Source organism: Sciurus vulgaris (assembly GCF_902686455.1).
Source record: "Sciurus vulgaris genome assembly, chromosome: 16".
In the NCBI taxonomy this organism is placed as follows: domain Eukaryota; kingdom Metazoa; phylum Chordata; class Mammalia; order Rodentia; family Sciuridae; genus Sciurus; species Sciurus vulgaris.
Window position 1 is genome coordinate 36,860,338 of NC_136477.1, and position 13,536 is coordinate 36,873,873.

Below are 13,536 nucleotides of genomic sequence, written 5' to 3' on the forward strand. Positions count from 1 at the left end.
TTCACGCCACACACTATTTTTATGAGCCCTTCACGCTTGACCCTCATTCTCAGATGAACATTATTATCTCTCCAGAGTTTGAGACATTCCTTCAGTCTTGTCATATGTGTGTTGCTGGAAGTCCAGTGCTATTCCACTTCCCATTTCATCTCTCTGCAAACTTTGAGGATGTTCCCTTTCCCCACTGCTGTGGGTGAATCTTGTTTTTCAATTCATCTGGAACTAGGACTGCTCTTCAATCTGGAAATGTGAAACTTCCATCCTGGGAACTTTTCCTGCATTATTTCTTTACTACTTTTATCCTGCTTGCCTCTTCTGTTTTACTTTCTAAACTCCTATTGTCCTTTGGTATACTTTGTACTAAATGACCTCCTTATTTTAAAAACAGTTCTTAGTTTCTATCTCTTTATTTCTTTATTGAACTTTAGAGTTATTTCTTCAACTTTATTTTTCATCCTATTGACTACTTAATTTTTTAAATCACATTTTTACTTTCTAAAACCCCGTGTTGTTCTTTGTCCCATTGGAATTCTGCTTTCAATTTCTCAGCATAATATATATATATGTATATGTATTGATATATATATATACACGTGAATGTGTATATATATATATATATTTTTTTTTTTCTTTTTCCTGAGCCTCTGAATTATTTCTGTGTTATCTGCGTCTGTGTCTCTCTTTATTTCGTCCCTTGCTCTGTCTGAGCTCGCTCTCCTGGTGGAGGCGCTCCTCAGCTCTCTGATGATCCTGGGCTGGCCTTTAATAATCAAGATGGCAGCATGAAAAGGCTGTTGTCAGACCTGAGTTCCAGTTGAGGCATTCAGTGGTAGACTTCATCATAGAATCCTGGAAATTTTCCTCTGGAGACCCCAAATCATTATCTAAGCTTCCAGAGAAAGGTCCTCCAGCATCTCGCCCCTTACCGAGGAATGGACATCTGACTGCTGTCTTTCTGGGAGCAGTGTGGACAAAGTGGGTTAGGGAACCACATTCAGTTGACTTTCAGTGAACTCCCATGGGTTCAGCCTCAATGCTGCTTGGTACTTTGCTGGTTTAGCTTGTTTGAAAAAGTAAGTCCGTTTTCTGTTGGTAGCAGAGAGTACATGATTTCTTGACTGTGTGGGTGTGGGAGGAGCCCAGGGGACTTGATCTCAAATCCATAGCTTGGGCTCTTAGCTTTCCTCCTCCCTGGTGTCCCTGGGCTCTATAGGGTGAATGAACTCCCATTTTAGCATTCTTGTTCCCAGGCCAATATAGCACTTCTGCTCTGCTGAGTCTGTTGCCACGCCACTCAACTACTTTCCATCTTCCAAAATGTCATTGGATTATCTTATCCTCTGCTACTGTCAAGCTCATTCTCATTGTCTCTCTGTATAGCAAGGCTTCAAAGAAAACCCCTTCCTTTATTTTAACAAGGTTTTGAGAGTTTGAAGAGGTGAACATATAAATGTCCAATTCACCTTTTAACCCCAAATTTGCAAACTAGATACATTAAGTTTATGTATTAGGCTTAATGAAGTAAATCATTTTATATTGACTCTCCGACTTTAAAAATGTATGTTTTTCTTTCTGCCCACAAGTCATATGGGGCTCCCTACAAAAAGTTACTTTGTGTTATAAAAATAAGCTAACTTTTAATTTTTTAAATATCTTGACCCTCAATTGCATTCTACTCAATCTTATTCTTACTAATATTTTCAGACTTCTCTTTAGGAGTTATTAAGTTAAACTTTATTTTCAATTTTCAAGGCTAAAAGGCAGTGTTGTCTTAGTTTCAAGTAAAGAAGCAGTGCTAAATACAGCCTGGTCCAATTTTCCTGTACTAAATCAATAGTATACTCAGGGACTTGATGTGCTACCATTATTTTCAATGAGTATAAAATGATTTTATGACAAAAAATAATTCATAATACCTCTATTTAGAAATATTTTAAATGGAATCATGTTGAAATTTTATTCAGTGTCACCATTGATATAAATATGGCCATTAGACTTTTATATTTAAGAGGGCTTATGATTAAATTAAAGTCTTAAAGCATTAATTTGAAACCCAATGTACCAAATTCCCATATTTTGGGAGGTCAAAACATGGCTGCAATTCATAGAATCCATGAAAACTGCCATGGGTGAGAGAGCATGTTACTATCACCAGGGGGCAGCCTTGTCCCGTTTTATTTTTCTCTCTGTGCTGGAAGGTTTATTTGCTTCCAGAAAAGAAGCTACATGGGACCAAGCATTGAAAACGTGAACAGGACAAAAAAAAAAAAAAAAAAAAAAAAGGCTTTAGGAAAACTCAAATTTTTCTTCTCCTTTTTCTCAATGTAGGTGAGTTAAATGTTTTAAGATTGAGATTGGTTTGCAATTATTTATAGCAAGCATGCTAGCTGGTGTTTGCTGTTATGAGAAAGCAGAGTGGAAAGTGGTAACACATTTAGTATGCATGGTTTTACTAACATTATCTACTCTTAATGTATAAGAGTGAAAGACTATCTTTTGTTTGTTTTGTTTGCGTGGTGCCGGGGATGGAACCCAGGGCCTCATGCATGATAGGCAAGTGCTCTACCACTGAGCCACACTCCCAGTCCAGAAAAATTTGTAATGACTTGTGGCATGACACGCATCCAGCTCTTGCTTCTGCATTTATTTTAAGCCTTTGAGGCCACACGAGGGAACGGACTCTGACAGCAGCACACTGGGAAAGCACAAAGCCTGCCCAAAATGTTGTCCTTGTGCCATCACAGGACAGAATGACTCTGGCAGGAAATGGGAGAAAATGAACTTACCCTTAGACTGTTATTTCACACCTTTCAACCTTTCCATGTTTTCATGTAAACCTTTCATGTCCTTAGCATCCTCTGCTCCCAAATAAAAAAGACAGAAAAAGCAAGCATGGAACTCACTCAATTATAGATAACAGCTTCAGATATGCCTTTAGTACCTGACTTGGGAGGTCTCATGCTCATCCTGCAAGCAAACGGGCTGCACATGTTTTTATATCTCAAGCGATATTTGCTGCTGATGTCACTAACAACAAGGCTCTGCTTGATTCAGTGTAGCATTTACCAAAGGCTTCAGTGCTCTTCAAATGGCATTGGATATCAGGTAGTACTAGGATGGCTATAAGACGGAAGGCCGTGCTTTCTGCCCCTGGGCTTGCAGCCTGGTTGAGAAGACTTCCATTTGTTCCAGCAGCTGTTTCCTGAACTGCCACATCCTGCAGTGAGCAAGGAAAGCATGGCGACATGGCCCTACCTTTGCGAAAATCAAGGTTACACTACGGGGTGAGAAGGTCTAGAACCTACACAAGGTGCTCTTCTGGGAGTCAGGACAGGGCATGTTGTACTGAGCTCACGGCCCGAAGACCTCAGCGGATGAGAACAGCAGCAAACTACAGCCTGTGGGGCAAATCCAGGCACAGCCCGTTTTTGTGTCTTGTGAGCTAGGAATGGTTTTTATATTTTAAAAGAGTTGTTAAAAAGAATATGTAACAAAGACCACATGCGGCCCACAACGTCCAAAATGTTTACTGTTGGCTCTTTACAGGCAAAGCATGTCCACCCTTAGAACAACAAGGCTTCTCTCCTGCTGGCGCAGAGTGTCCATTGTGGGCCAGTCAGGGGGCTGTGCGCAGAGACCCAGGCTGGCTGCAGCTGCCTCTGTCCCTGCTTCCACGATGCAGGGGCACCACAGAGAGAACATGGCCCCCACACCTTGGCTCTTAGCACTTCTGCACTCAAGTGTCACATGTTACCTCTGCTCAGATTTGATTGGTCAAAGAAAGATTTAACAGTGTGAGGTTGCATTCCTCCCCTGAGAACATACAGGTGAACAATGCCATATCCACCACAATTGTCACACACAGGGGAAAGTGCCACCAACTCTGCCCGAGGGAACTCTGAGTGAGGAGTTAAGCAGGGGAAGTAGGAGCAGTTGAGACTGAGGCACAGCAAAGGCAAGACTGTAGAAAAGAAGAGATACCTCTGGGTGCTACCAGGATGTTCCACGTGGCAGGAGAATAGGGAGCCTCAGCCAGGGGGCGCTTGAAAAGTGTTTGGGTCAAAGAAAAAAAAAAAAGACTCACAGAATTTCGAGTCACCTGGTTGCCTACCCTCACACTGTTGTGGGAAGGATGGCCAGGACTTTTCTCAGCATATTGCCCTCTTGTTACCGATCAGATAAGAGTATATTCCGTTCAGTTTATCACAGTTACCTTGTGTGGTTTTTGTGTCTTAGAGGGAGGGAATGTTGAAGAAAAAGTCAGTCAGATCCAATTTCCGAAATATTTTGAAGATTCTCACACCTTCAGTAGGTGTAGTAGGGTTTTACAGAGAGATAGACCCAATGGGGGCATTTATTAGGGGAATTGGCTTATGTGATTTGTGGAGATTTGGAGGTGCCATGATAGGTCATTGGCAAGCTGAAGACCAGAGAAGTTGATAACATGGCTCAGTCCAAGTCCAGAGCCTCAGAACCAGGGACGCCAAGGGTGCCGCCCCCCAGTTCAAGGCCAGAGAACTTGGGAGTTCTGAATTGTCCAAGAGCAAGAGGGACAGCATCAGGCTGTGTGTGTGGAGTGTGCAGACAGAAAATACAGCACGCCCCTGACCTCCTGCCCTTTCTTACAAGAAGACAAGATGGCCCTGAGCACTTCTACTTAATATGGGAACTGTGTATGTAATAGTAACTATTAACAAAGCCCACACTGGAAAATGATTTAGAAGACTCACATATAATAAGGACATTAGTTTTCCCAAGGATCCCATCTGCTGTTAGATACCCGGTTTGATATAGATAATATAGATAATAGATACAGATAATTCCGAATCAGAGTTCGGAATGCATTCTTGTATCAGATGTTGAAATCTTCATCCTGAAGCTCCCTGTGTGTAAAATGAGGTTTAGGTCAGGGTCTGCACTGGGGAGGGAAGTTGTGAAACAGTGGGAGGTGGCATGGTGAAAGAGTCCCCTGCTTCCCTTCCCCTTGCTTACGGAATTTCCTCAGATATCAGCTCAGTCGCCATTTTGTCAGAGAGAATTTTCCAATTTCCCCTACATCACTCTCATGACGCTATATAGCTCATCTGTCCTTTAAAGATCTTGTCAAACTGTAAAGGTATCTGTATATCACTTCTATGTGTGATTCCTTTTTTTTTTTTTTGTTACTGGGGATTGAATCACAGGGGCACTCGACCACTGAACTACATCCCCAGCCCTATTTTGTATTTTATTTAGAGACAGGGTCTCACTGGGTCACTTAGTACCTCACTTTTGCTGAGGCTGGCTTTGAACTTGTAATCTTCCTGCCTCAGCCTCCCAAGCCTCTGGGATTATAGGCATGTGCCACTGCACCCAGCTGGTTCTTTATTTAATATATATCTCCACTACTAGTTGCTCAGGTCTGTGTCAACAAGGGTGGTTTCTGAACTGGTTATGATCTTTATAACTAGCCCAGTACCTGCAACACAGGTCATTAGTGTTTGGCATCTGAGGGAATTAATGAGTAATTGGAGAATCTTGAAGGCCAGATAAGGCAGTTGGAGATTTTATTAAAAAATAGCAATCAGGAGAGCTTCTGGTACTTATGTAGGGACCAACTGTACAGAAGACGGCTTTGGGTGGATTCCAGGGGATTTATAGGACTGGATTAGAAGAAAGAGCCTTCTAATGAAGCAAACCCAGGTTGCTGCAGACAGAGGTGACCCTGGGCTCCTGGCACATTTAAACTATGGTCACAGAAATCAAAGTTGCACATTCCAGAGCTGGTGAGGCCATGAACAGAGGAGCTAGCGAGAGAAGGCAGAGATTTCAGGCCCAGGAAATGGGGACGATGAGATACCATCTGCTTTAGTGGGATGTCCCAGACCACCATGAACAGTGAGCCAAGTCTCGAGCAGGAAATGGCAGGTGCTTTACAGGGCTGAAGGAGAAACCTGGGACAAAGACTGGGACTTCGTGGCTGGACTGTGAACTTGGGAGTTCCCGACCCACAAATGATGGGCAGAAGCTTAGGCACAGCTGAGTTCCCTGTGGAAAGGGAGGAGTGTGTCTGCATTTGTGCAGTGTCTCCAGGGGCTTCTCACCTGCTGTCCTGTTGCTGTTGGAGCAAAACCCCCTTGTAAGTTTTATAGGCCAATTTTGAAAGACCAGAGTAGCCGAGTGGCGTGTCCAGTGTCACAGAGACAGTAAATGACAAAGCAAGAATCTAGGAATGCAACCAGAGACCAGATGACTTTTGTACTTGAGGGTTGACAGCTGCCGGCTGTGGGGTAACTGGCCAGTCGTTAATGTTTCCTGTGTCAATTGTTCTATCAAAGGAGAGCTCTTTTTTTTTTTTTTTAAACCATAATCTTTTTTCTCATAATATGCTGTATGTGAAATGTTTTCTGTTGTCATCTTTGTATTCCTATTACACCACATGAATGCTTTTATGACCACAGTTTCTGAAATAAAACATTTTCTTCCACTCCAAATATCATCACAAATGAGGAAAGAGTAACAGAAATACTTCCTGCTATTACAGAAATCTTCCAAATGGCCAAACATTATTAGCTTTTGCTCTCTTAAAGGTTACGCCTCCCATCATCTGTTTTTGCAGACATCTGTCCATGTTTCTGCCATTATCTAAATTGAGTAAGTAAAATCACTGTAACAATCCTCAGTTTTTGCCTTTCAAAATCAGTGCAATTTTTATTTAAAAAAGAAAGCTCATTTTTAGATAGCATTAGGACTCAAAGTGAAAGTATTATTTTAAGTTGGTCAGGGTTTATGTGTACTAAAATTATAGTGAGCTCCCTAAAAATATTGAAATGCTATTGAATTTCTTCTGTATAGTGATTGCTTAATTGTTAAGTCACAATGAACTTTCTTTAATACATAATAAAGGAAAGGACAGATTGTAGTAAGCCACCTAGTTTGTGAATAATTGTTAAAAAGACCTCATACAAATTAGTCTTCTAATATAGCCAGTTTTTCACTGGTACTACTGAATATAGGGGAACTGTATACAGCTATAGCTATACAGGTATAAATATACATATTTAATCATGCATATATATATGTGTGTATATATATATATATGTATATATATATGCATATACATGCATCAAAAGGCCTGTGTCTATCCATCTATAGTGATAAGTGATATCAAGTCCTTGCTTTCATGGATCTTGCTTGACTAAAACTCATTGCAAAAAACCTGATAACCCACATAAACGAGGGTAGTAGAACTAAACAGACTTTTCTTAAAAGAAGACATACAAATAGGTATATGAAAAAATAGGCCAATAGATATATGAAAAATGCTGAACATCATTAATCATCCAGGGAATACATATTAAAACCACAATGAGTTATCACTTCATCCTAGTAAGAATGGCTGCTATCAAAAAGACTAAAGATAATAAGTGCTGGGGAGGATTTGGAGAAAAGGCAGCCCTCCCACTGTGTTGGTAGGAGTGTGAAGTAGTGCAGCCATTTTGGGAAACAGTATGGAGGTTTCTCAAAACACTGAAAATAGAATTACCATACGATACCGCAGTTCCCTGAGTACATACTAGAAGGAAAGGGGATCAGTACACTTGAGACATCTGCAGCACTCTTCACAAGAGCCAAAACATGGAAATAACTCAGGTGTCCATCAGATGATGCATGGATAAGGAATGTGATACACATACACAGTAGAACATTATTCAGCCATAAAAAGAAAAGAAATCCTGTCATTTGTGACGTGGATGGAACTGGAGATCATTGTATTAAGTTAAACAAGCCAGGCACAGAAAGACAAGTGCCACATTACCTCATTCATGTGTAGAATGTAAAAAGTTTGATCTCAAAGATGTTTAGAGTGGCCTAGTGGTTTCCAGAGGCTGGGGAGATAGAGAGGAAGGAAGGAGGAGGAAAGGCTGATCAATGGGTACTGTTTTGGAGTTGGAAAGGTGAGAAGTTCTTGTGTGCCATTGCAGAGTAGGATGACTAGAGATAACAATTATGTACCATATAGCTCAACAAGCTAGAAAAAAGGATTTTGAATGTTTTCACTGAAAAGGAAGGATAAATGTTTAAGGAGGTATGTTTAACCTGATTTCAACATTATATAATACATACATGTATGAAAATATCACATTACCTCATTAATATAATACTTGTTAATGTTTCAAGGTTAACAGTTAAAAATGAATTTAAATTACAAAAGGAGAGAGAAATGCTAACTACCCTGATTTGATTATGACGAGTTATATACATTTTTTGAACTGTCACACTGGGCCGCATAAATATGTGCAATTATGTGTCAATTAAAAATAAATGAAAATAAATGTGTGTTATTTTAAATGAAGAAATACACATCAGTTACTCAATATTTTACTACATATATTTATCTTTAAAATAAATGGCAATTTCACGTATTAAATTATTTAAATGTTACATTATACTGTTTACCATTATACTATGCTGCTCCGATCCCTATTTTACAGATAATATGACTCAGTACAAATAGAAGCTATTTAATTTCATAGTATTCAGACCTACCTCACTTTTCTTTGGACCAGATGCAGTAATGACGCCATAATGTTAGAGTCATTCTATTTATTTGAGAATTATAAAGGATAACCTAAAAAGTGAAATTGCAAGCTCAACAAGGACATGCCCCTGTTTCAGTCCATTTTAGGTTTTTAGAAACTGATAGACCTCATCATGTCAAAGTCCAAAACATTATGGTCCAGCATAAAGCATCACGTGCGCCCTTCACTGGAACTGGGAGTGGGGTAAAGACTGGCACACGAGACATTTTGACAGAGGGTAAGAAAAGAAAAGCCTCCCTCTGTGAAGTGTCGTGGGGACTGTGCAGAATGTCAAAAGCTAGGGAACAATGCGAATGCTGGAAAAGCACAGTAACATATTGCTTTGTTTTGTGAATTGTAGCTGACTTTGGCCTGGCAAAGCAAAAGCAAGAAAACAGTAAGCTCACGTCCGTCGTTGGAACGATCCTGTATTCTTGGTAAGGATAATGATCTTATGGCTCTCTGCAGCATACCTAACTAGTTTGGCCTTTCATTTCCATCCTTGCTTGTACAGAAAAGAGAATTTTAGGCAAGAAAGCTAGTGCCAGGTAACACACACGGAAAGAATGGTGGATCATTACATGCGTTTTAAAACAACAGTACAAAAGTAATCTTTCTTCTCAGCTTTGTCCCTCATCAGGATGACTCTTGCAGCTTCTAAATTGGACTAATTTGTCAACTAATCCTGTATGTTTCTGAACAGATTTGACTGTTAAAGTCACAGAACAAATAAGATACAAACTTAACTTTCAGTTGACCGTATTGGGTATAAACAGATCTTTATTGCCAAGCCTATGAATTAAGTTCAGAATTGCTAATGAACAGTATCAATTTTGTGTATGTTTGTGTCAGAAAATTTACAGAGTGGGTAGGAAGAAATCCAGAACATGACAGCTATTTTGCTTTCTTATCCTAAAGATGTATTTGCAATTTTCTTTAATTTTTAAATGAACTACAGAGTTAGTTATGCTGAGCCTACTAGTATAGATAAACTATTCTTTCATACAGGCATCGTGATTGTTTTAATAATGTGTGCAGTGTATCTTATTGCCATTCATCTTTCTATCAAGCCCTTTGTTCCTTAAATTACTTTAAATGTTTCCTTTCTCCTCTCGTCTCTTCTCTCCTCTAGTTGTTAGAAATGCTCTTGTGTTCTGGGTTCTCCTGCAAAGTTGGACTCGCATGCTGTCTGTTTTCCTGGCTTCTAGTATCTTCATCTGCACACAAAATCAAAACATGCTGTTCTGTTACAGTCTTTGGGTCCAGAAGCAGCCTGGGCAGCAAGGGCTAAAGTGAAATGGTCTGTGTGGGAGGGGGTCCCAGGAAGCACTGGGAGGGGAATCGGGTAAGAGCCAGCGTAGAGGCAGCTAGTGCTGTGAACCACAGCAATCAGGGCCCGAGAGTCATGTGGGACAGTGGCGTAAGGACCTTTTAGAGTTGTCCTGTGTATTGGGTGAGAGGTTGGGGCGTTTGTTCCCCAATCACACGTGGGAGCCCCTGGCCCTGGCTGGGAAAAGCCCTCAGCAGGGTCTCCTGCCGCAGAATGTAGGTTGCCCTAGACTTGTCCTGAAATGTGAGTGGAGGGGGACCTGGTAGGGTCAGCAGTGCAGTTTCTCAAATCCTAATGGTTTTGGAAAAAAAATTTCAGTCAGTGCTCTGAGTCTTGCACCTCATGCCTTTTTTTTTTTTTTTTTTTTTTTTTTTTTTACGGACTGCATTTTGATTCATGGTACACAAATGGGGTACATCATTTCGTTTCTATGGTCGTGCACGATGTAGATTCATACCATTTGTGTAAAAAAACAATCATACGTGTACGTAGGGTAATCATGTCTGTCTCATTTCACATCTTTCATACCCTCCCCCCCCCCCCAATGCCTTTTCTTGAATTATCCCTTTGCCCTGGGGTATTTCCCTCCAGGTTTTGTGATTTTTGTAATCCCTCTGAGCTTTTCTGAACCTATAAATATGGAAACTGAGATCCAGGGGAACTTCTGTCCCAGGCTGTCTAAGTTTGATGAATCTGCTCTTCTCATGTCATTTTGCCCTTTTCTTTGCTTCTGTTTCCGCAGACATTATTTAATGGGAGAAGGTTCTTCCCATCAACTCTCGTAGGAAGCTCCTCAGACCATCCTGTATTCTTTTTGCAGCTGCTAGATAGATGGTTTGCAGGCACATTGCTGGACAGGCTATACTAGAACAGAAGCTCAATAAAACCTCCTATTCTTTATCCAATTTGATTCCTTATTAGGCAGGCCTTTGTTATCCTTATCAAGGAAAATAATCTCTAAATATGGCCCTTGTTTCTGTCTCCTATCTCTATTTCTCACTCCAGTTCCAGAGGAAAAAACCGTATACCATCTTCAACCTCATTTCACAGCAGGTTTTAGAGTTCGGGGCTCCGGGAATCATTTCGCACTAGTTCTTCATGGAATATAGCTTTGGGATTTAATAATCAGATATGATGTAATAACAATCGCGAATCTTTGACTTCTCCCGGAATGGGACTTTTTCAAAATTCTATTGTTCTTTATGATGCCACTCACATTATGACATTAGATAATTAGCAGAGATGCTAGTGAAGTATTTCCTGGGTGGATCAAAATAAACCTGTAGGTAAACTCAGACAAGAAGAGACAAAGTGCAGTAGCTGCATATCATCTGTACCCCTCAAATTCTTAAGGAAGCTATTATACACTCAGAAGTGAAATCTTACATGGCTTTAAAACACTTCTGTGACCTCTGATTGTTCATGAAAAGACTAAGTCCCCAGTATGACTGCAGGCATACAACTCTGCATGCTCTGGCCTCACCCACCACCTTCAGCTTTACCTCAAATCAGACTTTACCCTGACAATTCCATCTGGACTCTGACCACAGGGCCTTTGCACACGCAGCTCCTTTTACCTAGAAAACGCTTTCCCACTTGTCCTCTTGTTAAGTCTTAGCCATTCTTCAGCTCTCGACGGGAACATTGCTTTCCTCAGGTGAAACCCCTACCTACTAGACGAGGCACATATCCTCTGCTATACATTCCCCACACTTTTTCTTCATACAGTTGAATTTTTCATTCATTTTAGATAGTTCATGATGATTTTGTTAACCACGATCCCCAGCACCGAGTTTGGAGCCTGGTACTTTATGGGCTCATGAGAAATAATTGCTGCATAAGTGCTCTGAACGCGCACGATTTTGAACAATGCCCAAAATAACATGCTATAAAGCAAATTGTAATGCTTTTTATTATAAGAACTTTTTTGTTGGTTCATATCCTTCCCCTTCCTGTTCCTCCACATCTCCAAAATGCTCCTCCACATCTCCAAAACACTCCTCCCTGGAGTGCTCCTCCTCTAGATCGTTGCAAAATTTACTCCTTTACTTCCTCTTGGTCCCTGCTGAAACGTTCTCCCTGACCACCTGCCCGAAATAGCAACCCCTGTTTGGATTCCATCCCTGGATCTTGCGTTAGTTTCCCACAGCCCTTGCCTCTACCTGACCTTGTACCGTACAGACGGTCCCTCCCTTAGATGACTCAGCTTACAGTTTCCTGACTTCACGGTGGATTGCGTTCACTAGAAACTGCACATTGAATCTTAATCTTTTCCCGGGCTCAGGTAAGGTACTCTGAAACGCTGGGCAGTGGCAAGCCACAGCTCTGTCACACACTCAATCCCACTGTGTCAGTAAGCCGTGACCTCGATAGGTTTGGCATATTGAACACATGCTCGCCTTCCCGCATCCTCAGCGTGGGGTGGGCCCATGCCGACCTGTCCCCACGTGGCTTCTGCGTTCCTCGTGGTGCTTCACGGGCTCGCTGGAAACAGGACTTTTGTCTCCTCTACTCACCACCGTTTCCCCAGGGCCTACAGGCGCAGAATGACAAATCTTAACATTTTCAATAACTAAAGTAAAAATAAGTCAATGGCAAATCTTAACATTCTGAATAGCTAAAGTGAAAATAAGTCATTTTGCATTTTAATAGCATTAAAAAATCAGCGTGCATTTATTTCTACTGGGCTCTAAGGTACTAACGTGTCTTGGCACTCCTCCTGCTTTTGCCTCACCGAGGGCTGAGGTGAATACTTTGAGCTTGAGAGAGTAAGGACCTTGACGAGAGGGTCCGTTTCATTGCCTTTTCCATTTACTTATTTTACTTTTAAATCTTCTCTTGTTACCAGGACAGTGAATAATGGGATCAAGTAGGATATTATCATTTTTGAAACAATGAAGCATGGAATGATTGTTAATTACTGAGACAAATATTCTTCTATGACTGATAAATTGGCCCTAAGGGAAATTGCAAGAGAGGAATTTTTAAAATAAGAGCATAATTGGAATAAGAATATAGTATTGATAGATTGGTGGTAGGTTGTTAGAGGACAGGCTCTGGACTTGCACTGCCTGGGATTAAATTCTAGGTCTGCTGTTGAGAGTTACAAATGACTGAACTCTGTGCCTCAGTTTCCCCACCTGCAACCTGGGTATAACAAGAGTGTCCCTCTCCTAGATTATTATGAGATTAAATGAGGCGATGCCTACCTAGTGCTGGACTGGCGTATGGTAAGCATGTCCTGGGTAAGAGTGATGTTATATGCTGTTTGAAAGGACAGTACCCATTTGAATGTATAGATTTCATAGTGCTTAAGAATCAGGTTTGTTTCTTAATAGTCACAGTAGAGGAGAATTCATTATGCTGTGGTTATTTCTAGCTCCTTTTCCTTCCCTGTCTGTTGGGTTCCTGGGTTGCTGCTTTGTTTATGGTCGGGAAGAAGGTTTTTCTAGCAGCCAAACCCAAGCAGCCCGGGAATTGTAAACGGGAAGGGGGATGCTCTTAGCCTGCAAAGACAGGAGGCCTGCATGCTCTGAAGTTCCTATGGTGGTGCTTTGAGCACGTGGGAAGGCGGGTGCTTTTGCCTATAATTACTTCCATTATGGGTTTTCTGTGGCCTGGCAGGATAAGATTTGGGTCTCCCCC

At 41.1% G+C, this 13,536-nt stretch overlaps 1 protein-coding gene across 6 annotated transcripts in view; it reads left to right on the forward strand.

Moving 5' to 3' along the window:
- NEK10 (NIMA related kinase 10) overlaps nt 1–13,536 on the forward strand; it is a 218,795-nt gene that overhangs the window by 74,516 nt on the left and 130,743 nt on the right. For all 6 annotated transcript variants that reach the window (XM_079114271.1, XM_079114272.1, XM_079114273.1 and 3 more), the window contains one exon: nt 8,923–8,998. In XM_079114271.1, the coding sequence (XP_078970397.1) occupies nt 8,923–8,998 (76 nt within the window). The remainder of the gene's footprint in view (nt 1–8,922; nt 8,999–13,536) is intronic.